The 26,779-nt window shown below is 39.9% G+C and overlaps 2 protein-coding genes across 4 annotated transcripts in view; one reads left to right on the top strand and one right to left on the bottom strand.

The window, feature by feature from the left end:
* Nucleotides 1-5,331, bottom strand: part of LOC118341538 (neprilysin-like) — a 28,299-nt gene extending 22,968 nt beyond the window's left edge. The window contains exons 1-3 of one of the 3 annotated variants that reach the window (XM_035679808.1): nucleotides 4,861-5,331; nucleotides 1,582-1,758; nucleotides 110-145 (exon numbers count right to left, since the gene is read on the bottom strand). In XM_035679808.1, coding sequence (XP_035535701.1) covers nucleotides 110-145; nucleotides 1,582-1,758; nucleotides 4,861-4,903 — 256 coding nt within the window. In that variant the 5' untranslated portion in view covers nucleotides 4,904-5,331. The other 2 variants (XM_035679809.1, XM_035679810.1) reach the window with 2 other exon arrangements.
* Nucleotides 5,332-20,397: 15,066 nt separating this feature from the next.
* LOC118341446 (probable G-protein coupled receptor 149) overlaps nucleotides 20,398-26,779 on the top strand; it is a 9,447-nt gene continuing 3,065 nt past the window's right edge. The window contains exons 1-3 of the mRNA XM_035679692.1: nucleotides 20,398-21,636; nucleotides 23,031-23,211; nucleotides 23,367-23,869. Of these exons, the coding sequence (XP_035535585.1) occupies nucleotides 20,668-21,636; nucleotides 23,031-23,211; nucleotides 23,367-23,869 (1,653 nt within the window). The 5' untranslated portion in view covers nucleotides 20,398-20,667. The remainder of the gene's footprint in view (nucleotides 21,637-23,030; nucleotides 23,212-23,366; nucleotides 23,870-26,779) is intronic.

Here is a 26,779-nt window from a genome sequence, read left to right as displayed (position 1 = left end):
TGAAATCCCTGGGCTTCTGCAGCAGTCTAAATTTTTCTTTTCTGTCCGCCTCTATGAAAAATCAAAGCCTTTAGAATGAGACAAAGATACACAAACACACAGTTCTTACCTGACTGTGTGCAGTCAGCTGTGGTGCAGATTTCATCTACAGGAAAATGCAAAACAAATCATCACTCAGTGGGATTTTTGCAGTCATCAGTCATTATGTCAAATGCTCATTCTCTCCTTCCACTTTCCTTCCTTTTCTTCATTTCTTTTATCTCTATCTCATCCACACATATAACCTTAAACAGCTTAGAAGTGTTGCTTTCACTCTGTCAGGAATAATTTAGGTGCAAACCTGTTAATCAAACTCAGTATGACATATACTGACACAAGCACACACACACAAACCAGTGACTTGTCACATAACCTTAAATACACTGCTTTCTGCAATGTGTAAGAATGCACGTGATATGCACACAGGTGAGAGCACACATAGACATAGTCATTAATTATTACTTCTCGTTTTCCTGACATGGCAGTTTACACATTTATCAATCACAAGACTGCAAAAGATAATAATAGCTCAACACACAGGCATATGTCAACGCAACCAGTTTTGTATGTATCATTAGTTTTAATTACATTGGCTTTTTTGGCAGATTTCTGAATTATTGACCTGCTAAACTTCACAGTTGCTCCAGTCGTCAATAATTAACCTGGATATTAATAAAAAAAGCTGTTTGTTATCCATGTTACTGTCATACTTGGGATTAATACAACTCCTTATCATCTTAAGTAACAAAGACTTTGTGTCAACTTTATGTACCAGTTTAATACATTCATAAGAAAGTATAAAAATTCAAGCAAAGCAATAGTCAGGATATTAATGATTATGATAACCCATGTGACACTCATATTGTGATGTAGATCTGAAGGTTCAATTTGATTGCTTTCCAATGGTGTGGAGGGGGCTGTGCAGGTGTCTATACAATTTCACTGTGTCCTTTTTAAATGATCCATTTCTCATAATATGAGATATGATATCTCATATTATGTAAATGATTTACAGCAACACACAATTCTTCATCATTTACACTAAAGTCTGACATGTGAAATAGCACAGTGTTTGAACTGAACAAAATACCTGAGAATATAAAAGAAACTCTAAAAAGGACCTTTGCACACTGACTTCTTCTTTCTGGCTCAGTGGTTGTACTTTTGCACTCTGCTTTGAAGGCACACAGCTCGAATGTCTTCTATTCACCTGCACAAAATGCTCTTCTTCAGCACGCTCCTTTATATGCTTACCATTAACCATGAACTCAGCATGAAGAACGGGTCAATCCATGAACGTAGTTTAAAGACGGTGAGCTTTAAAAAGTCCTGAAAGTTTCACTTAATATTGTGGTTGCAAAAAAAAGTATGTGCTCTATGCTAAATGGCTCCCAAAAATAGTTTTTAATTACGTGACACATTTTTTGACCAGTCTGGCGAAGATTTAAAAAATGATTTTTTTTCCGGGAGCCACTCAGGTTCTCAGATATTTCTCACTTTTTCTGATGAGCATGAGTCATCTGTCCTTTCTTCAGCACTCACCAGTCTTCTGTGTAGCAAAGAGAATGATGAGGGCGACAATGACGATGAAGAGCAAGGAGACAATAGTAATGAGGCCGATCTCCAAGGAGGTCCAGCGGGGCTTTTTAGCCGACTTGGGGGGGTTGGTCTCTGTCATTCTCAGGTCTCCTCCTTCAGCTGCCAGCTGTATCAACTCACCTGAGGAGAGAGGGAGAACCACAGAGGAACACAGACGTAGAGCTGCAATCAACTGACATGAAATTAATAAGCAAAAATTTCAATGCATGCCAAACATTTGCTGTTTGAATATAAAATGTACAGCTTTTCTCTAGTTTATACCTAAATTGAATATTTTTATCTTTGTGAAAAACAAGCTATTTTAATCTGGGCTGTCAGAAATTGTGGTGGACATTTTACATACATACACATTTCATTGAAGGGAGACTACCAAAAATGTAATCTGAATTTGTGCATATGGAATTTGTCCACAAAATATGACTTGAACACATTTTCATTCTGTAAGAAGTATGCAAAAATGCCAAACACTTGCTGTAGCTTCTCAAATGTGAGGATTTTGGCAAAATACCAGTTTCAATCTAAATATATTGATTTTTATGTTAACAAAGCAAACATTTTGTTAAGTCTCCAGACTTTTTAGGTAGAAGCCAAAGAAAGAAAATACAACGAGTGAAAGGGAGATAAAAGACACATGAAAGTGATAAGAAAACAAATGAGAATAAAAGACAAACAGTATTTCTTTTTAACCAGTCCTGGAGCAAAAGGTGAGAACAATGGAAGTTCTTACCCTCTGGTGGCAGTACACTCCAGACAAAAACAACAAAAACAAACAAGAAACACACACACTTCTGAAGAACGGAAAACAAGAGAGACCTTTCCTCTGCTCCTCACTATACAGTGTTGTTTTCCTCTCGGGGGCCAAGTGAGAACTTTACAAAGTTCATGTAACAAGCAGTTAAGTCTATCTCTGAAGGCAATTAATCCTTAATCCCTTACTGATGGCACACACACGCTCATGCAATCAAGGCACACACACACGCACACAAGTCCACAGCAATGCTCTCACATACACTTAAACTACAAGCTGGTGTCATGAAGCGCCTGTGCAGATGGGTGGGTCTCTCTGGCTGAGATGAGAGCGCAGCTCGACTAAAGGACAAAGTCTCTTAGCTTCCTTTGAACAAGTAGACAGCCTCCGACACACAACATCACCTACTATACACACACATCCACATGCATCACTCTCGCACATAACCACAGTCCTGCTGAATGTCAAATCCCCTATCATTCTTCTTCATGACTAAACAATAGCCCAATGTATAGTAAACTTCCCTGGTTACAGTCATTATCCAGCCTGGTAATTGGCCATTACTTTATAAAGCTAACCAACAAGCTGCTCGTCCAACTTATTTGCAGGGTTTGTGTTTGAAGGATGTGATTTTACAACGATTTAACAATCTTAAAGGCAACTAAAATACGGGAAATGGGAAATTAATGATTGACGGCAGTTTTATGACATGAGTTGATGTGTTAATCATTGCTTCCTGTCAACCTCTCTCTGGCTGCAGCAGGGGGCAGAAACTTTCAACCTTTTTTTTTTTTGTTCTGCGAACAAACACATCACCGTGACAGCAGTCCCACAGCTCTAATAAAACCATGCGTGCATGTCAGCGTTGGAGAGGCTGTACATTATATTCATTCGCTCTAATCCTGGCACAATGCATGCCAAGAAATGGAACGCCTGCTAAATGTATGAAAAGGGAAAGGGACCTAAAAATGGAGTGAAGGAATGTGCAAAAAGTGTGTGGGGGGGGGGGGGAGCAGTAAAAACAGAGCGGGACACCGGTTTTTTTTGTTTTTCCCGCTCAGGTCCTAAATCATGTTTAAGTGACTCCCTCTCAGTGTGCTGAGACATGTTAGGTATGAATCTTAAGGACTGCTTACTGTATGTCCCTTTTGTGGATTATCACTCATACAAAATGCTTACGGCTGTGTTTCTTTACACGGCTCAGTAGGAATTAGTCATTGGACATGTTTAAAGTCAGGTAATTCTCATTAAATGATCCTCAGTGCTTCTGGTTTCATTTAGGAGTAGTACATGTATGACACTGATACCTTTAAGGTTTGCTCTGTGAGGGAGGATGTGTCCTAGTCTAATTCTAATCTGTGCGTGAGTTATTTGGAAGGTGGGCTGTCATTTCTGCTGCTGATGTTCCTGCTCTTGTTACAGGACGCAGTCACTGTTTTTACTTTTTATAATGTGGCTCTGATGTCTCTTTTCCTGAGCGTGTTTTGAAAGGAATATGCTGCCTTGTCTGCATTTTTAAGATAAGGAGCACCAAAAGTCAAAACTCTCTCTATTTCTCCGCTCCCTGTCTGTCTGTCATGATATATATAAAACATAAAACGTTCCCATGTCTTGTGAGACCTCACAAACCCCTTCAAAATTAAACCCATCATTCACTGAGACACCTGAAAACACCCATGTGTCTGGACACACACATACACACACATGCACACACAAGTCAACAGGAGGCTGCTTGCACAAAGTCACTTTTTTACAACCTACATCAATGTGAGCCATGAACATGTCATGTACCTAATTGAGTTTGAATAAGTACAGGAATGTGGCCTACTTTAACTTAAAATAACACCTTCCTGGGATATGATTTGCAGCACTGGGCCTATAGCAGCTCACTGAACACTAAAATCACTTTAAAATCATTTTTTGAGAGAGGAGACTTGATGCCCAAAGGTGCTGTGATCTAGGTGAAATGAAGCCAACCTCTTAAATTGCTTGCCTAATGTTTTTTTTCTTTTTTCTGATATCAGTATAAATGGAAAAGGAAAAATAACTTTTAAAGGGATAAAACAACTTAAAAATATCACCAGTGCCAACATAGCTACAGTGAACCAAAACCACAAAGTAAGCTTACCTACCTGGATAATAATATTTAAAGTATTTTGTTGATAAGACCAAATACCTAGGTGTCAAAACTCCAGTGATAAAAATATTCAGCTGCAGCACACATAGTGATTTGCAACTGAGAAGACGCATGATAGATGCGTGCCAGCTCCTCATCTCCTGTTGCACGTCGGGAATTCCAAGGGGGGTGGCATGATCAACTGGTGCACGCTGCCCCGTGTCACCCGGACGGCACACGCGCACGCACACACGCAATAATAATGCACTCACCCGCGCGCGCGCACACACACACACAGACAGACGCACACAGATGGCACGGCGTTATAAGAAGCGCTCGGGGTGCGTGAGCGACTTACCAGATGTGTCGGGAAATTTTCGGTCGATGATATATATGGGCATCACATCCACTGATCAAACATCCATCAAATCCACAAAGGGAGCGCGAAGTGCTGATCGATCTGTTACAGACTGTGTATTTGCTTCACCCTGGATTTCAACAAGGCACAAACCGATCCCGCCTCTCTTCTTCTTCTTCTTCTTCTCCTTTTTCTTCCTTTGGATTTCTATTCTAGGAGTGCACATTCACATAAACACACACACACACACACTCACGCACAGACCCTTCACTACCTACTACTGTATACTGTCTGTACCACATCTAGCCTCAGAGGATCGCTGAATTCAAATGAGCCATCAGACTCTTGCGCGGCGCAATTGGTCAAGTGTGTGATCCACAGGGGGGAGATCCCATATTTATACAGCCTATGACATATAGTGAGGCAATGAAGCAGCCTTGTGAAGTTCCCTGTCAAACAAGTCGTCGCCTCCTCCGTCAGGGCGGCGTTTAGAAGTGACCCTGTCAGCGGCACTTGCTGTCAGTGGCGCCTAAATAGCTCCAGGGCGCAGGTTCAGGTGAACACTGTGGTGAAGTGATGTGTACTATATTTCAGTGTGCTTACTCTTATGGTTGTCAACAGCTTTTAATCCAAAGCACTTTGTGGTTAGAAAGAGCTTATAAAATCCTTGTTGTAATAATACTGTTTTTACTATAGTGAGTGCCCTTCTGCTTTTTAGTATAATTATTTTCTACAGTAATTTAATAATTTACAGTAATTTACATTTAGAATGATAAATAGTTTCTTTCTAAAACAAAATTTTATAATATGACCAATTCCTTAATATCAGTAGTGTAAATGCACTTAAAGGTCATGACTTTTTTGCTACACACTGCAAGATAGTTTTGGGGGTGATGTCCCCTGAAGGTCCCTGAACCTTTCTTTGGGAACCACTCAAATCACAAAGAACTAAACAATTTAAACCCCTGATTTAAACACATATTTGACTGTCAGGTCTGACTGTGCTGTGGTTATGACACTAAACGAGATCAGGGAGTTTGAATAAATTGTCACATGGACTGACAGTAACTACATACAGCTGCATACAGCATGACAATTAATCCCTATCCAAATGGTTGGGAAGGTTACATGGTTATATAAAATATTAGGATACATTGGCAGAATCCAATATAATATAAATAGTTATGTTTTCATTCAAGTATAATCACCTGAAAATAAGGATCGTTTTTTTTTTACCTTAGAATGAGCCGCTTTTAACTACAGAGGAAGCGGGTCCTCTTCCATGGAGGCCGCCATGTTGAACCATGATGTTTCTACAGTAGCCCAGAACGGACAAACCAAAGATCGGCTGAAGATAGGGCTTTTTGAGGCCTCTGTTGTTTCTCCTACATATTTGGGAGGTTGAGCTGTATTCAAATGGTTGCAATCTGAAACTTCACCGCTAAATGCCACTGAGTCCTACGCACTGGTCCTTTAAGCCAATTTGAAAATGGAATTTCACAGTATGCCTATAGCAGTGGTGCATTAGTGAGTTTTTTAGACATCTAGGTTAAAAATAACTTTAATTTAAATTATATTTTAGTGTGTAGATTTGTAGACAAAAAAAGTGCTTATACATGTTAAAAGTTTCAAATGTAGCCTAGTTTAAATCTACAGACACCTTTATTTCCACTATTTTGATATGCAAATCACCATTCTCATGGGTTTCTTTACTGTTATACACAGCTGTCCTCACACAGCAATGTATGTCAATCACAGAAGCAGTTAAGTGCACCATATAAGTAGGGTTGAACCAAGACAATTGCCACTGTGCTTCTATACTGAGGATTAAGTCTGTCAGGAGGACCTTATAATGTATTTGATCCTAAAACCCTGCTTTCTCTGTTACTCTAAACCACTAGAGGGTCATTGGCTTCTATACATTTTTACAATATTGTGACATGGCTTACTATCTATCCTCATAAAACATTTACTTTGATCTATTTGCTCTGAATTGTCGCTGCTTAGTTATATAGTTACGTGACCTTTTGCTCATGCCTCCTTTAATGTTGAACCCCAAAGTTCACCAGAGGGTCACCTCTGTAAGAGCAATTAACTCTGCAAACACATAAGGATGTTGGGTCTAAAAGGGAAAGTTAGCATCACAGTGAGAGGAAAGCAAATAAAATAAAAAAGTATGTCACTGCAGAGAATAAATGACCTAATTTCAGAGGGAGCGAGGGAGTTTAGCAGATGAGAAATTATCATTGTTATCAGTGGCTCATCATTTTAATGTGATCAGAATTAAGCTACAGTTGCTTGTGCACATTTGTATGTTGTATGTAGTAGTGTATGCAGTGTAGTGTATGTCAGTACAGAACATTTTACTATATGGTTATGTTGTAAGTGAGATGGCATACCCATCTACCAAAAGAGACATTTTTTGATGACACATACATATGCTACGATTGGAAAACTGGACTTTTTTTTCTAAACTATCTTTCACTACAGCCAAACCATGTCATGAGGCCCTTCGATTTCATCTCTGCATATGCTCTGATTATAGCTCTACTGCCAATTATCTACTCTAAACTGAAAAGATAAATGCTTATGCAAGCCTATTATAGTGTCATCCCATCATACCATCCATTTTTCATTGCTTCTGATAATGAACAGCTTGATTCCCCTCTAAGGGATTTCCATCTGTGTATATATCTTTTGAATATCTGTGAAGCTGAACTGACAGTTTTCACAGTAGCTGCCTGTCAATGCATCTAAAGGATGTTCACATTTGCCGGCAGTGCAACCTCTGTGATCATATTTTCCATCATTTTGTTGCTGCGCTCTTCAAATAAAACCCTTCGCCCCTTCTCTGTTGGCCATTTGAGCTCTGTTCACTGTCAGTAAACCCAGCATGTTATGGACTCCTGGAGAGTATTGGATTTTAATTGCGCTGTGCCCAGGGTGACACAGGTATTAAGCAGTCTTTTGTTGCAAAAATAGCCGCATGTGTGCAAACACAGGCACAGATACAGATACACAGACTCACATGCACTCTGCATTACTCTTTAGGTTTCAAGTATTTCTCAATGAAACCAGTGCCAGAAACTGTTACACAGATCAGATCGTCACTAAACAAGTAGCAACATGTGCATTACGTCAGTACCATTTAGATGCAAGCCATGTGGTTTTAATTGTACCCTATTAGAAGAATTTATTTATTTCAAACAACAAACATATTCCTGCCTACTTTTATGAATTATGATCAGAGTTTTGAGTGACAGGTTTCGCTATCAATTAACATGAACTGTTCACTGCCACTGTATAAAACATGAATAATGTGTTCCAGAGAACTGGTACTGCAAGGAAGCAAACACCATGACTAATAAGCAGTTCTGCATTTGGTCCACATATGCTTGTGAATCACACAGAACAGCAAGTTTGTCACAATTTCAAGAAGTAATTTTTTTTTTTTTAAAGGCATTCTACGGATGTATAATCTTTTGAAGGTTCTTTGATTGGCTCAAGGTCACTCAGATGGGGTGGCCTATCAGCACTCCCCTTCAGGAACTGTCAGGGGAGTGATTCTCCTATCAGCAACAGACGGCCTGTCCAGTTATGCTCAAAGTCTGCTGTCAGTGCATATAAACACACACATACACACACAACCTAGCACTAAAGTACAGAACCACACAAACACACCCACACGGGCAAGGACTCACACATATTAATAACTTCACGACTGTCACTCAGAGAGAGGGGCTTTCAGACTGAGGTTTGTGCCGGTCATAAGGCAGCAAGAAGAGGAACAGAGAAGACAGACAGATAGATAAGAAGAGGAAAATGGTTAAAAGTGGCAACTTACCCAATATTTCCAGCCTGACAGAGAGTTTAGAAGTTTTTTATTTGGTTTTGTAATGTGTTAGGAATTGGATTGGGGGAAATATTGTTTTGAGTGTGTCCAAACACAGAATTCTACTATAATAAAAAGTTTTACTGTTGAGCTTTTGTTGACTTCACAACTCCATGTTACTGTTCTTTGCAGTCACTCCAGTGATTTCGGTATGAAATATAATGTGTCATAAAACATTAGTTAAGTGTACACATGGGAAGCAGCTGCAATATTGAAGCAAAGCTGGATGATGTTCTCTTTTTACACACATACACACACAAATTTGCTTTCATCAACAAGATTTAACCTTTTTGTCCCCACATAGGACGTGAGTCCCGATATTGTGACTCTGTAGTTTTTTGTCCCCACTATGTATGTATGTATGTATGTATGTTTCTACTCACACACGCTCACACATATAAATACATAAAATTTTTCCTGATACACATTATTTGTGGGCAGATTGTTTTTGTAGTGACATTCAAGGTTTTTCCAATTTTATTTAAAATGCAAGTGGGAAAAATATCTCTTATCTTTCTCTCTTTTTTGCATCATCCTGTGTGTTCACCTGCGTCATTGCTTTTATGATTATCAGTTTAGGAGCCGACATGAACAAAGTCACAATTGAAGAGACATTTCCTTTCATCGGTTAGTATCCTCTTCACTTGCCCACACTTGCTTTGCCATAGTGAGTTGGTATCTGGAAGAATCTGCTTATGTGAAAAGGAATGACAGGTGACTCAGAAAGCCTGTTTCAAGAAACTCCCATGTAAATCATATTACTAAAGTATTTGCAATTTTACTTTGAGAAAAAATCTGACAGGCATTATTTTGAGACACACTAAACACAAATGTGTGGCTATATCACACATTTTTTTTATTGTTTCTCCTAACAGTCTCTTAACAGTCCTCTTCTCTGCCCTCTCCTTTTATCTTATGCATGCCAGTACCTGTTGAATTCATTCAGATGCCAATGACAACAGAGTTATTGAGTCATTATAAAGCTTTCATGTCATGCGTATCCGCCCAGCAAAGGAAGCTTTACACTTGGTAGTTGCACCTTAACTATTACCATTTTAGTTTATTTAAAACTGCACACATGGATGTTGTACATTAACAATAGATCAAATTAATTAATTAATTAATGTGTAATGTAAAAGGGCTCACCTGATGAATGCACAGAGAATTGTCACCCACAAAGAGTTTCCTCATTTAGGTCTACAGACATCAGTCTTGACTTTTTCAACAGCCTGATATCTAGCCTCAGCAGGCCGCTGTTTTCAGTGTAAAAGTCCAGATGAATACTGTATGCTACTTAGGACAAGGTTAGCAATTAGCTGGTGAACGTAGTCAAGCAATTAGCAGCTGAAACCTAGATATTTTTGCTGGATGTGTAAATAGGCAGCTGTTTGCTAACTCTTCAAACATAGCAGCTTTATACGGTGAAAATATATTTCTTTGCCTCTAAGTGGGCAGAAACTCAATTAGTGCAAATTTAAAGCCACTTTGTGTAAAATTTCAAAACACAGGCAGACAACAATGCATGTCCCTACCCTTTAGTCCCTGAATGGGTTCAACCCAAAGATTACTGAGAGGAATGGGCTTAAAGCAACATATCTCGTACCAGTTATCAACAGGATTGTCTCATTTTTCCACCACCAAAAACATATGAAATCACAATAATTTTAAAGATACGATAATCACATAAACTGCTAAATAACTCCTCTTTATTTTTGGGATGAGAAACATTTCATGGTCTTGTAACTCACTAACAAACTCATACATAGACATGTAGCAGACTGCAGAATCTCCACAGCTGCTGTTGTTACCTTTCATTCCAATAAGTGGCACAGGTGGGACGGGAATTCCAGGCCCAAAAGTGCAGTTCAGTAATTGCTGCTCTGTAGTTGGAAGATATTGGGTGGGCAAGTGCTTCACATTAATGACAGTGTGTGTCCTTGTTTAGTCCAGTGTTTACATTTTTCACTTTCATACACTATCTATGGACATGCACACACACGATTACGCATATATTGTCCTTCCAGTAGATGTCTTTGATCTCAGACATAAAGTGATAATTTATTTTGGACTGGTCTACTAGTTTCCAAAGTCCAGGACAGTACGTGTAGTTCTCTTTGGGTTCCAAACTGTACCAGGGACAAGACTGCTCTGCTATGAAGAATTTGTCAGTTGCAGCATTTATGTGTAATTGGTCCTAAATCTGGCCCTGGTCATGTTTGTGGTGAAATCTGAAACCCTCTGAATTGCTCTCTTGCCCTTAATTGTTTCCCATAGGACACTTTAAACAACATAATATGCATTATTTGACAAATTAGCATTCATTTATTCATCAGTGTGTGTGAGAGAGTGTATCTTCTTGTGTGCTGCTACGTTCATGTATGTGTACACTGTTCTGAATGGGTCTGAACTAGACCCAGAAGATAGCTGATAGCTGTCATGGCCACTTAGCATGCCTTCTCCTGAGTGTGTTCTCTTAGCCCCTTGCACTTTTGTGCCAAGACTGATAAACCATGACACTGTGTCTGGCTGCTGTACAATTATTCTTAGTGCAAAAATGACATGACAAAGGTTGGTGTATGTATGCGAGTGACTTTCCCCACATCTTGGTGGAAATGAGTACTAGACCATCCTAATCAAGTATAAATACTGAAATAATTGACTCAATTAAAGAAAACTGCTTATGTTGATATGGCACCCATTATAAAGCATTTATAAGTTGTAACCATAGACAATATTTAACTAATAGAATCATAAATGGTTAATAGAACAACTTTTGGGTTGGCAAATTGTGAGAAATCCCTTTGACTGATTGGACCGTATGACTACTGACCATCCAGAAAAGAACATTAATTAAGAATTTATTAAAGATCGAGTGTGTAAGATTTAGTAAATTGTTGTTTTTTATTATTGCCTTTAATTGACAGCTGAAGAGTGACAGGAAAGGGGGGAGAGAGAGAGGGGATGACACGCAGCAAAGGGCCACAGGTCGGAACTGAACCCATGGGTGCTGCAGCAAGGACAAAGCCTTGGTAAATCAAGCACTGGCACTACCAGGTGAGTTATCCGGTAACAAATTACAAACCTGTTAAAATGTGTTGCTAAATAGTAATACCAAACCTTGTAGTTATTCTATATATGGGCATTGTGAATGGGGCCAATGTGTCACTGTACTCATTTTACAATGAATTTCCACTTTACAATGACTTTCCAATTCAGTAATGCTGTCTAAAATTATTCATGTTTTCCACACCTCTTTTTCTACATCCTATTCTAGGAAAAGGGACACAAGCAAGCTGAAATGCAAAAACTTCCTAATTTAGACATACCAGCAACGCAGCATCTAAGCTATACAATAATCCTTGTCCCTCCAAGTATGACTGATTTTAGAATGAGCTCAAAGTACAAATTAAAAAATCGATTCATTTGCAGCAATGAGAATACTTGTTTTACCCTAGCACTTCCCTTGATGTACAAGATGTTCTGTATATGGTAGCAATAATCTGATTTTAACACAGATTCAGTTCTTTTGTACCCTTTATTTTCATTGTCATCATGCCACATGTTTCAGCAGGAATCTGGGCATGGCATACTGTGGGCACATAACAATGCAGATGCAATGGTGGGATTCATCCTAATCCTGATACTGAAGACGGATTTGACTGAAAGCAGGCAGTGATCAAAATGTAGGCTAAGGCATGTCTAGACGGATTCCCGAGACAGTTTTTTTGTCCACAGAGAAACACCAGGATTCCTTGAATTAATGCTGTGGTATTTCGGTTTGGGCTATGTGACTAACTGATGTACTTTGTGACAAACATTCTTTTGAACAACAGAATTGTCTCATGCGGTCACCTTTGTGTGGTGTTCTGTTTTCTGTGAACGGACATCGTACTGTTTCAAGCAATATTTGTCTTAACACGCCAACACGATCTGTCGACCACCGCTGACATTCCTACACCTCTATTTGGATTTACACACTCCGTTTCCTCTCCCTCTCTTGTCTTCCCCTCTGTCCTAAATTCTCTGACAGGAAATGTTTTACTCTGTTTGACTTTGAACAGTCAGCACAGACAGACAAATTGTCCATCTTTCCTTTTCGCAATGCACCAGGGAACTATACTACTATTTGTATTTTCCATCTTTCTCAAAGTTTCAGCAGAAAGAGAGCATATGATGAGAAGGGAAAATTATGCAGCAAATAAGGTCAAGGCAGCATGAAGGTGAAACACACAGCAGAGAGACAGAGACTTGTTAACACTAACTACTGAGAGCTGTCTACCTCTCCCATGTATTTTAAAGAGGTTCTGGTTGATCTGGAAGCCGCTTTGGCGCTTTATGTAAAGCCACTGCCCTCTAATGTTTTGTAATGAAAGCACAGCAACATCCACTAGAAGCTGTAAACCCCTGTGGTGAAACACACTTGTTATTTTTAGTGATGTTCAAAAGAAAGATTTTTTACGCCAGCCAAATTTTTCAAACTCATTTCTCTCTGAGATGCGCACTGGATTGGAAAGACCAAGATTGAAAACATACTTCCCCAAGATAAAATCTGCTGCCAGTTGACTTGCTGGGGAGTTGTTACACTTCCAGTGTTTTGAAGAGCGCTCTAGTTTGATAGCATGCCTGCTTGAAAGGTTTTTAAAAGTTTGCCCAGCCATGCTTGTCAGCAGTGTTTGGATGATAGCCAAGCTAGTGCACAGACGTCAGTCAAGAAAACCTTTAGACCAGGGCTCGATCCCATATGATCTGTTTGTTTTGGATAATTCAGACTCTTAACTTAAAATGCCTAATGCACAAATGTTTATTTAATGAAGAATCATATTTCATAATTTACATCTCACCACTTTGCCTTTCTGCCTCATTTCAAGCTGATGTCTTTTTCTGAAAACCCCATTTGATAGTTGAGTTCAAAAGGGTCCGTTTATTTCTCAAAGTGGTGCCAGACATATTGCAGTTTACTTAATTCCTGTGACAGTGAGTATGCTGCCACTCTCTGTCTGCCTCTCTATGGATATTGCATCAGAGGAATGAATGAGAGTGCAGTAGTGAGATGGGGCCCAGAGGGAAAAAGAGGTACTAATGGGGCCTTAATGAAAATCTCTAGTCTGCTCATTAATGTAGAAATATACACACATCATGCACATGAGCAGGAAAGGGAAACAAAACTCAGTGCTTACACACACACACACGCACACACACACACACACACACACACAAGCACAGAAAAACAGATGGGTTTGTCACATCATCTCCTTATTATGCTCCCCTTTTATCTCCTCTCACTTCTGCATTTAATGCTGTGTTCTACTCTAATAACAAAGAAACATTTTTTTTGTTTATCATTATCTGTTTCTCTGCATTAATACTCAGACAAGCTACATAGGTTTGCCTTAATATTCGCTCTATAACCATCCAGGTAAATTACTCAGGGCTGGTTGTTTTCTTGCCAGAGCTTTTCTACTACAACAAGTAATTGATTCCATTAAGCCCAGGCATGCTGGAGGAATTCATTATGCTGATTAGTGTGGCACAGGTTGTTGGGATGGAGGTTTAGAAATCATGGAGAGAAGAGGTAAAAAAAAATAAAACAGAGTGCTAATTTGTCACATTTCTTCACAGTCAGATGCCTTGATGATTTCTGCCCCTGTAGGACTGTAGCAGTGACCCACCTGAAGCCGCTCTGGATCCTCTGCAGTCAGGATTTGCCAAGCAGCACCAGCGTTACCAAATAACACTAACAGACTTACAAACCTGCAAGAAAGCAGATATGAGTTTAGAAGATAAATATTGTGTTGTCTAGCTCTGGTTAGGTTAAGCTTATAGTGGCTTTAGGCAATATGTTGGACACCTGCGTCTTCCTCAGTGATCCATTATCCAGGGCTATGTTTGATCCTGGTCCGTTACACAGGCCAGCTTTTCCACAGTGTAATAGGTCCATCTGGTGGACAAACCAGAAACTATGTGTGACCTGGAAAAACATAAAGGATAGGTTTACAATTTGTTCAAGTCTGTCTTAAAACAATAGTCAGATACATCCCACTAGCACACAGAAACGTTTTGCTTGATGTAATTATTCTTCCTGTGCAATGGGGCACAAGATCCACAGTCCTAATTCTGTGCAAAAATATGTTCCAAGGTTTATCTGAAAAAGAAAAAGATGTTTGCCTAAAGGATAAAGAGGATTTGCAAAGGGGCACCTTACAGCTCCCCATAGCATGCTGGGATGGGTGACAAATTAAAGGCAAAGCCAACTTAAAGTGCCCAAATAAGGTATTGGGCTACTCATTCATATGGATTCTACTACTCCAAAAAATATCGCCTCAGTTTTTCTTTTGTACTTTTTTAAAAGTTTGTGGATAGTCATGGGTTCATGGCTCACAAATGACATGTTGACTTCTTCCTTGTTTTCAGCTCCATCTGTAACAGCTGCATGACAGTTATTCCAGTTCAATGACAAGGCAAAGGCTTTGCAAATGCAAATCAGCTAAACTCCACACGAAACTAAATCTCTTTGAAAAACTTTGAAAAACTAGAGATGTCATTCCTTACTTAGTGTTACCTGTTATAACTTCACCACAGTTAAATTTGCATACAAGAATTTATGGGAGGAAAACATTGAATGGTTGTTTCCGTGGGTACTGTTAGGATACTTCTTCCTCATTTCACAGAAATATCATCGTTACCAGTAGGGATGTGTGATGCAGTTTGGTCCACAGATGAGGATGCCACCTTCTCTGAACCCTCTCATAGTACAGCATTAGTCACTTTTGATGCTCTTTTGGAAAAGATATAAAATAAATATTCAAACTGAACCTTATTATGTGTGTGTATTACTGTGTGTGTGTGTGAGAGAGAAAGAGAATGGAAGGCAAAAGGTGTTTGTGTATGACCACAAACTCAGTCAGTGTTTCCGTGGAAACAGGTGCTGTGAATTATATGTGGTCTGACATGACTTTCCAATAGTCAACTTGGTTTGGCTCGGAATACCACAGACACACACAAAGAAACAAATTCTTACATGCAACATAATTTTGTTGACTTTTTCTGCAAAATGCTGTTTTTATTCTATTCTATTATATAATGAAAACATCAGTAGGTAAGGAAAATATGCTCAAAGGTATGGCCTTCAAACACTCTGCCTCATGTATTATAGATGACAGTTTTTGATGTGCACACTGATGTGTATCAACTCACACGCACACACAGACACACACTTTTACAGACGTCATCAGTTACTAACAGGTGCATGCACACACACACACATTTGTGGCCACACACACCTGTGCATTGAAGTATTCACACCCAAATGTATGACCAAATTTGAATTATGGATTTAGAATTTTATGTACATCTGTTAAAATAAATGTTTTTATTTATGTCTGTTTTTTTTTGTTTTTTTTACAGATTTTAATACTTATTTATTGGAAATGTAACACAAGGGTGTCCTGGTGGTTCACTTAGTTAGATGCATCTGACTGCAGCATCCCCATTGGACTTCTGGCAGAGACCTATGTTGCATGTCTCACCTCCCCCATTGCATGTCCTTCTTTTATCTCCACTGTCTATATCAAATAAATTCAATAAAAGTCAAAGTAATACCTCTAAATACGAGTGTCAATCAGTGCATCAATCTTGAACTGCCTGTTTAGTGGGAGATCATTGTTATTTGTCTGAATTTTCATTTACAGAACTGTTTTTACGTACTTTATGCACATAATATTTGAAAACATCCTGCAAGAACCTTTACAAAATTGACACACTGCAAAGAGTAATTTAAGTCGCTTGTTTATGTTTCTCAGAACATACAATAAGCTGTATAACCCAACACAGACCAAATATAGACAGAATAATACATATAACACAATATACAGTCCCTGTCCCTGAGAGAGAATATAGGAACTTGAAGCTGCATGGATCAACGCTAATGCCACTAGGGGGCAGAAAACATCTTGCATCTTAGACACACAGCCACCATATCAATGGCTTACAGATAAAGTTGGACTGATGCTTTTGCAAACAGCTGTTTCCTTTCACATCCAGCAGACCCAGAGGCACATTAGCATTCACAGTGAGTTTTATGTTCACCATATGAATTTAAGTCCAATATTCACTCTCTTTTCAGCTCTGTTTTGGTCTCCGCCAACTCCTTTATTTGTATAGCAATTTTTAAACAATATTTACAAAATGCTTTACATACACACAAGAAATATCAGCAATTAAGAATAAAGGTAAGAGGGTTGAGATGAGATTCAACCACAATAGGGTGAAGTGGTGATTTTCTGTCATTTCAGCACTATAAGAGATAATGTTTTTGATTCAATGTTTTTTTAGCACCATGCTTTTCCCCCCCAACAGCATGAAGTATATTTTGATTCTCAAAGTCAATCTAATCCTAAAAGCAGCAATTCAACAACTGTAAGATGTGCTGTCTATATTTCGACATGCACCCCCAAAGAGCACCTCAGCAGAGAGCTAAGGGTTGAGTCATTATGAATTCATGGCACTAACTATTCCTCCACCTTTCACCATTCAGTTTTACTTCTCTCTTATATGCAAATATAATCTTCCATTCTGCGTCTGTCTCTGTATCTCTGTGTCAAGTGCTGCTTCATTAATATTTGATGTGACTTAGGATAATGATGCACTTAGTCTCTGTGTCTAGTGTGTGTGTTTTTGTGAGTGTGTTCGTGCAGGTGTGGGTGGATTCGTGTTTGATGGGAGAAAAAGAGTTAGAGGAGGGGTGGGAGATACTCCAGCAGTTCTACCGTTTATTTAAAGTTACAAACTGTGATGTGCTTAATATGGGATACACCACTAGAGGCCAGTAAGCAGCAGAGTAATGGCAGTGTGATTTGTACAAACATGTATCTGGATATATGAGCTTATGTACAACACAGTACATTATTAATGTTCTTGAAGGGTATTTATACAACATATTACAGTCATCTATCATTGATTAGCTGCTTCCATTTCATGGTCCAGATGAATTGCTGCAGAGACACAATGAGGTTTTACTTCATAGCATTCCCATGGTTTCATTTTCATTTCCAAGCCAATATTACGGATGAATGATTTATTAGATGTTGTAAGATGGCTGTTATTCTCAAATCAAACTCCTGCTTCATTAGTTTGAATATAATTCTGTTTGGCTTTGTGAGAGTCCATTAAATGTTTATTGAAGTAGACGCAGCAATGAAAGTAGACACTGTGATGAAAATGTCAGGTTTTAGTAAACACCTTTGTAACAGAAGAACAATATCGGTCATCATAACGGGCCTCATTTCACAGATTTAATGTACCATAGCTTTCTACAAAGAACCCCACAATCTAAAAGGAATGTAAAATGATGAGGGTAAATACTGTTTATTGTTAGAGCACCATGTATCAGCAGGCTGAAACATCTGGATGTGTGTCAGTCTGCAGACAGATAGACAGAATATATTTGTCTGATCTAATTTTACACAGTAGAACGTGGATATTACAGCTAGAACATCATGCTGCAGTGCCTCTGTTTGGGATTCTGCTGTTGAAATGTGATTTAAATAAGACAGGTCTCGTCTCTTAATTTTTGCATTTGGCTCACAGCTATGGATAACTATGGCAGCTTTGGCAAATTTGCCATAACTGTAACAAAATGAAATGCATATTTTATGTAATAATTACAGGTCTTGCTCAATCTGCTTCACTGTTTATACTACAAGAAATATCAGATATTTAGTTAGATGTGTTTTGTTTTGACAGGGTACATCTACAGTAACATGAGGATTTTAATAACTTACACCTACCTCATTTTTCATATTCTTTCAGTGATTTTGGGTCCATTTCCATCTCTTCTACCTTGATATAAAATTTATTTTCAGTCTTTCCTCCATGAATAGATGATGGGATGTATTTTGACAGAATGTTAGCTTGTCATATTTTCAAACAGATCCTGTTTCATTACACTTACAGTATTCCTTGCCAATGCACAAACCTTCATAGAGCTGCACTCTCACCTTGCGCTGTTTCACATGCACATATGAACAAACTATTGCATGCAGTATGCACACACAAAGTAGGTCACCTTGATGTGTGATGCTGAGCTCAGCTGGTGTATCTGTGTGTCTGTGTGTGTGTTTTGTGTCTATGCACCCTTGTGGATTGTGTTTTGTCCTCTTATGTCCCTCTCTGTGTCCTCATGGCCCCCGGAGAGAGTCTAGTCATTAGACAAGCTGTAAGTCACTTAGCCCAAACTCTAATTCAATTGCAAGACCTAAAGTCAGATGCACTTACAGTCATGTTTGCATATGTTACACAAGGCTGAAAGAGCTGAGCATCCATTGATACCATATAGTGATATCATACAGTAAGTGAGAACATGAAGGGTTTGGTGGGGGGGAGATAAATAAGCATGCTGTCATCATGTCATTATGCAGATCCTTGTTTTAATTAACATAAAGAGCATGAGTCCCAACATCTATTACCAGTGATAAACAGAGCACTATGTAGTATTATCTATGGACTACTGATAGGATAAATGAACTCCCATGAACCATCTAAACAAACTGTGGAGTCCTTCAGCCTGAAAATCCTTGAACACCACAGGGAAGGACGAGACAAGGCCAATTCCACACCAGGGTATAGGATTTACGCACAGATAAAGATATGGACACACATACAGGCTCCACTTGCACACAAACTAATCTGCCTCTGTCCACAGGGTCAAATACTGTTTAGTTGAAGTTTTTTTCTAGCTGGTTTCATCTGCCAATGTTGTCCCTATAACCTGCTTTAATGTTGTATCTAATAAAACGATCAGACTGTTTTAATTACAACTTAATCATTCATTAAATGATCATTTAAAGTGCATGCCTCTGGTGACAAAAATGATTATGTTTTCTAACAACACAGTGTCCATTTGGATGAGTCCAGCAGAATAACTTTCTGACTTGTAAGTACTTCATTACCTTGAATGTGTCCTTTGCCCTTATGTCTCATGGGGGCTGCTCTGCTCTGACAGTAGTATGGCACACAGGACAAAATACAAAGAGACACCATGCACATACAGTAAACTGGCCTTACTCTGTTTTCAGTCTGGCTCAGAGAGCAACCAGTCTACATGGTCACAAGATACCACTCAAACCTTTTCTAATTTATGTTTCCCTTATTATTTTAGGCCTGGCATTTAGTTTCCTGACTCCATTAAGTCAAAAAGGGTTTAAAAATTGAACAATGAAAGCCAATCTGCTGAAACTGTCTCTCACAGACACAGCCTGTCTGTGGGTGGTTATTTTGGCTTCCAAATGAAATTAACCGCAAAGTGATGGGCCCCAATTACACACAAACACAAATCTGCATTTGCAGGAAAAATCTTTAGAACCTTATTTTTTACTCATTTGTGGTTAAGTTTCCCCCTCAGTCGGAGAGAGGTGGGGGGAGGGGCGGGGGCAGTGGGAGAAAGGATGGGGGAGGGGTGTTAGTGTTTGGCATGACCTAAGGAAAGGGTCGAGCCAAGCCACAAATGAAAACGCAACCTGATGCATCGGACCAGGCTGCGTTTGGCCCAACCCGAACTGCTACCGTGACAGGAAACGATGATGACGACAGCGCGTAAATCGGCAGCTGGAACCGGGAGGTGCTCCGGTTGCGCGGTTTGAACGGTGAACACAAGCGGTTGCCCGCACGGTACCCGGAGACTCCACATCCAAGGGACCGGAAGGCTTCGGTTACGCGTGCGCTCCCACTTGGACCGGAGAAAGGATGTTGCCCTGTGTCTCTCTCATCCTCTCCACTGACTGATATTTTTTTTTTGTGTGTGTGTGTAGATGTTGTGTGCCATCCTCACATTTTTTCCAGCGCGGTAAACTTTACAGGTAATGAGTCAGATTTGACCAATTAAAAGTGCCAAAAGAGACGGAGAAGTTAATTCACTGAAAATGTCCACGACGCACCTCAGCTCCCCGGCGCCCAACCAGAGCTACCTTTCCACGGCCACCTACGAGAATTCAGACCCCGCGGGGGTGGAGAGGCAAATCCGCCTTCTGCTTTTCGGCTTGTGCGTAACCATCGCCGCTGCAACCTTTGCCGGAGGTGTGTATTCGCTGCTGTCTCTCCTCCGGATGAGGAGAAAAACCTCCCTGTGTCTCATTGTGGCTTCCATGTCGGTGGACGACCTTCTCAGTGTGGTCCCTCTCTCCTTGTTCATGCTCCTACAGTGGGAGACGGATGGAGGTGGAGGGTCGACCAGTCTGTGCACTTTGTCCGGACTTCTGTACGTGTTCCAGGGGGTTTCAAGCAATATGAAGGCTTGCCTTATAGCAGCCTACACTTTTTATGTCACCAAGAGATTTGGAGTGCTCCAATCTGTCCGCCGGCCCCTGAGAGTGATGTGGGCCATTGCCGGTGTGTGGGCGGTCAGTCTGGCCGTCAGTGTGTTACCTTTGTGCGGATGGGGCAGCTTTACGCCGGCTTCTCTCGGGTGTTTCCCAGAGATCGACAGCTTTTACATCCTGCTGCTTTTCTCCTTATATTCCCTGTGTTTCTGCGGCTTGTTGTTTTTCTTTATCCCTCTCACCTACCAGCTGCTGTGCTCCAGAGAGCCCCAGAGGACTTTAATGTACCCAAGCTATTTGGAGATGGCGAGGGGACTGAGTGGCTCCGCTCCCCTCTGTGATCTCCAGTCATTTTCCCGGGACAGCCTGAACAAAAGTTTCGGTGCCTACAACGAGCTGAGCCCAAGTTCATGCGGGACAGAGCTCAGGGAGAAAGAGGACAGCTGTCTGTCCCCAGTGTCTGTCAACGGACAGAGGACAGCTGCTGTCGAGGACACACCAGTGGTGTTCGCACAAAAGCGCTTCTCCATGATCCTGGCGGTTGTCCGAGTTATTTTATGGATGCCAATGATGGTAAGTAGCGTGATGCAAGTAAATGCTACAGTAGTTGAAGCCAAATTAAACAACATAATAACGTTTGGAAAATGCCTTGCCAAACCACTTACTGTAATAGGCTTGAAATTATTAACTTTTTTTTTTTTAGTTATGCTTATTTCCAACTTCTTTTAATGTTGGATTTATTTTAATGCATTTAATTGGAATGATATGCCCTATGGTGCAATGACAGATGTTTATAGAAGATTCCTGAATGCACAATCCAAATACCTGGAACTGTCTCATTATATTGGAAAAACTTCTCCGGTTTCAAGAAAAATAGGACAAATAAGCTATCATCTTATGGGGGCAACAACTGGATGTCAAACAGTCAGTTAGAAACTCATGTGTAGGCCTCTGATGTAGCACAAGATTGCTAAACATTTTAATGCCATACATCGCTAAGTTAAACCACCATTTGTTTTGTATTTTGTGTATAGGCTATGAGCTGTAAGAGTTTATTATGTGAAAATGGGATTTTATCTTTACAGTTTTGAAACAATTTAGACATTGCGTCTTGGTGGTTGAACATACAAATGATAATGATATTTTTTTTTAAAGCAATTGTTTAGTCGCAGCTGGTCCCAACATTCCCTAAAGGCCTTGAGAACAGTAGTTGGCATGTTTTAGTCAACACCTAAAGGGCAGCATTCATTGTGTTGCATTGTAAAATCCTGTACATGATTGCCACACAGTGAGTGCTGCTGTTACAACATTTGTTCTTGTTCAAACAAAAAAAAGAATTTTAGGTGATAAATGCTGTGCAGCCAGCTGAGCTGACAATGAAACAGAATTGACATTCAAAACTTGCAACACTGAAAATGAGCAAAAGCACTGGATATGATTAAAACAGAAAATGCCAAAATATCACTGATCAGAAATACGACAAAACTAACAATTCACAATGAGTTTATCTTTCTGTGGGTGTGATTTTTTCATTTTTTTAGTAAGATACAAACAAGTCTAAACATAGCTTGCCTAAGATAGTTTCTCTGTAGATATTTACCATTGTATCTGTGTTTGCATTAATCATTTTCTAGAAAGCTGTAGAGGTCAATATCAGCACAATGTTGAACCTGTCGCTGGGCCACAATGGCTAATGGCTAGTCATTTCTAATTTTAATGTTTAATATTTCTAATATTTTTAATTTAGTACTCCCATACGCATCATACTGCGTTTCGCCTCAAACTACCAAACTGACATATTTGAATAACAAAAGAAAATGAAAATCAAGAAAGCCCAGTATGGGTAAGGGATCTTTGTAATTTCTTTCCATTCATGTGTCTCCCTCGAGTCTTCCCCCCCACTTCCTCATGCATATTGAATGACTGACTCCTCAGTGAATTAATTTCCCCTTCCCCTTCATTCACAGACTTTGGTGCTGGTGCGCCACGCACTGAATGCACGCAGCTCATCCCTGGAGACTTTGAGCTTCTTTCTCACTCTGCTCGCACCTGCGGTCACTCCGTTATTCGTGCTGTCTGAGCGCTGGATCCACATGCCGTGTGGCTGCTTCATTAACTGCAAACGGGATCCAACACAGGAACCCTCAGGTAAACCATCACTTTATACAAATTTACCAACAATGCACCATCAAGTGTTCTACATAATGAACCCCTGAACAAGTTCCCCAATGCGATATTGGGCATACTTTTGTCTTTTTTGGCATAAGGTGTAATACAGTTACTCTCAATTACTTTGTTCACAGTAATGAAAAGAAGATTTGAGTTCAACCTTTCCTTCCAACAAGGCTATGGAGTGTACAAGTTGTCACATGCCACGATATCTAATAACAGTCTGCCCCTTGAGAAGCCTGCCTATCACAGCCTCTTTAACTGCGACTTCCCTAGCAACCGCCTTGATGCACTAGAAAGTGGCGGGTTCTCCAGCCTGGGCCCCAGTTTTGATTTCAGCACCACCTGCCCTGTGGACAGTTCCTCTCATGCAGACCTTATGTTGGAAGTGGTGGCCGGTGGAGGAGAGGCGCTGGCTGATGGTCCTTCTCTCCCTCATGAGAACCACGGAGATGATGGTGACTTCCGCTGCGTACCCTCACTGCCCTCTCATCACCGGGAGCAGGGCCACAATCTCACTGACACATCGTCTGTGTTCGAGGGGACAGAGAGGAGGCTGTCGCATGAGGAGTGTCGGAAGATCGAGCTGACAGACTGGGAGTGGTGCAGGAGCAAATCAGAGAGGACACCCAGACAGGTACACCACTGTCCAGAGTAGTCCATTTATTAGCCTGATCTTGAAACATCAAATTGAGTCATTTGTATCTGTCATTCTGTGGTTTATGGCTGGCATTAATTGATTTTCCACACTCACACTCTGTTGCGTAACTAGTCAAACAACTGCTGCATTTGCACGCAACATATGGTGATATACCGTAGAGATGATCGTTTAGCAGTGATTAATGTCTCAGGCTCATAAAATGGATGGATTTTCAATCTCCCTTTCTGTGTTTACATATTGTTTTCGAAACGGAAATTAACTGCGTTCTTATTGCAGTGCACCTGTACCGAGATACAGAGACACAGCTGGTAGACTAGGATGCAGTCTTTACATAACCAGGCTTGAAAGTGTGTGCATATTTGTGCATTTTATGACTGTCTGAGTGACTTTCTGTTTGTGTCTTTTTTTCCACATCCGTCTATCTCAAGTTGATAGACTGGGAGCTGTGCATGTGATTTAGATAAAATGGTTAAAATCCCCCTCTCCTCTACTCTCTCTGCATATATTTATTTGCGCTAAGCCTGGATGGATTCTGATTAATAGAGCAATTGATCAAGATACTATCAGCAGCATATCATTTAAGTAACAAATGTCATATTCGTTCACTGCTGCTACCCAGACCCTCTAAAATCAGAGCAGCTCTCAAGGCTCAGCTCCATTCATTGATTTAGTTTTGTGTTTTTTTTGGTGTTTTAAAGGCAGTGTTTAAAGTTTCAAGACCAGTTTTAATGAGATTTATCCACTGAAGGTTAGCTGCTGTATGTGTGCTGAATGTTTTGGTTGTAGATAGCTGTGATTTGGTATTCAGCAAAATCCATTTTAAATCATAGTTTTAGTTCAAGTTCAATCATAGACATACCGTTTCTACAGTGCAGCATTGTCTGTCTGCCAAGATCAGAAGCTCTGCTTTTATTGTTTGCTCAGAAACTCGATAGTTTCTCTATCCAGTAGATGCAAAGTCAAAGAGCACTAAACAATGCAGCTCAAGACAGTTTGCTACAGGCACATAAACCACTGTCCACTAATCCATTTTTAATCCATTTCTTTCTTTGTTGTTGACATCCTGTGCTCTTGTAATACCAGAAGCTTAATTCTGTCAGTGTTTTGTTGGACCCAATTGAAGGACAAAACAGTAAAGGCTTAATGATTAATGTATCCCCTGCCTTAGAGATACCAGGCACAGATGAGAGGACAGCCTCAGCCAGAGGCATCACCTTTGAAACTGACAGCACAGTAAATGTGACTTTTAGAGCGATAACACCATGAGCTCGTTTTAAAACTCAAAACTGAGACATTAACAGATGCAGAAGCATGTGTGCATACATGTGCGCGAACACCCAAGCACATGCACACACTTTATCTCTTTCTCTCTTCCTCTCTGTCTCTGCTCTACTTATGAGTCTGAAATGTTTTGGTTTGAAAATCACCAGAGGGTGGAAAATCCATGGAGCATGCATCTACAGCTTGGCTTTGGCACTCACTTTGCATCATGTATAAGTCTGAGATGCTCACTGTTGGCTTGTGTATATGTGTGTGTGTGTGTGTCCTACTTCTCAGTTTCTTAGTAGCAAACTCTGTATATTATGCTTCCTTAGGCTCTATTCATTGATTGGGGTCAGTATATAAAAGTATACAAAGTACAATAACAGTATGTATGTGCAGTCACACGCAAACAAATAGCAAAGTCAAAAATAAGCTACACAAAGCCAGCCACTTTCCCCCTCCCAAACACAGTAAGATATAAAGATCAAAATTAGCTAATATACATACACATATGTATAGTACATACTGTATATACACACAAAGCCAAACAACAGAAGAAAGCCAAGCCTATAATAATTTGTGATTAATAGCATTTCCTGGCTGTGTTTTGTTCCTCGTTAGCAGGCTAGATGTCATTACCCAGTGTCTGTCCTCCTTACTGTCAGCCCTTCTGGCCTTCAACATCCACAGGGAGCGGTGGAATTAGCGCTTAAAGACATCTTTACCCTCTCTGTGACTTTATACTCTCTGTTAGCAAGCACAGAGCTGGAGGCGAGTTCACAAGCCTTCTCCCTGAGGGGAAATTGAGATCTAATGTGCATTCAGATGTAGGGAACTAAAACACGTTCACCCTCCTGAGAAACACAGCCGACACTGTAAATAAATGTTGTTCTTACCAATATGGCTACCAGATGGAGAATGAAAAATCAATTGATTTTGAATGGACAGGAAAACAACAACTAGAATCAATATACTGCAAACATGTCAGGACTTATAGGCATCCATAACAGATGCCTGACAGTGCTGTTGCTTATATAAAGTAGGTGGTATATGATATGTTGACACAAATTTAGCATGTTCACCATCTTTGTTTAGTTAGGCTGCTAGCATTTGGTAATTCGCACTGAACATAAAGTATAGCTGAGGCTGACAGAAATGTCATCAGTTTTGCAGGTATACAAATCAGTAGGATTCATCCTTTGGAGAACACATATAACATTTCATGGCAGTGCAATGCAAACTGTGTTGAGATATTGTGGTCTGGACCAAAGTAGTCAACCGGCTCACCGACATTGCTATTTATAGAGCCATGACGCCAAAGTACTGTTCTAAAAGCAATGCACAATGCAGATGTTTGCATTTATGTCATACAGGTTTATATACTGTACATCAAAATCATTTAGTGACACTGCAAGTAGGGTGATATGGCCTCAAAATATTTTTGTTTCTTAAAAACAAACTACAAATGACACCATATATTTGGGAATGTGAAATGCCACATTATCTAATGTCTTAACAATGGTGGCCTTCTTCTCACATGGGGTATTATGGGAAAATTATTCTACATATTCTTTGTAGATAAGTACTTGAGGAGTTTGCTTATTTTAAGTCATAAGCTGTATA

Source organism: Morone saxatilis, unplaced genomic scaffold, assembly GCF_004916995.1.
Source record: "Morone saxatilis isolate NCDOM2014 unplaced genomic scaffold, NCSU_SB_2.0 Contig8, whole genome shotgun sequence".
Classification (NCBI taxonomy): domain Eukaryota; kingdom Metazoa; phylum Chordata; class Actinopteri; family Moronidae; genus Morone; species Morone saxatilis.
Note: the sequence above shows the minus strand (reverse complement) of the source record. Positions and strands in the feature narration are given on the sequence as shown.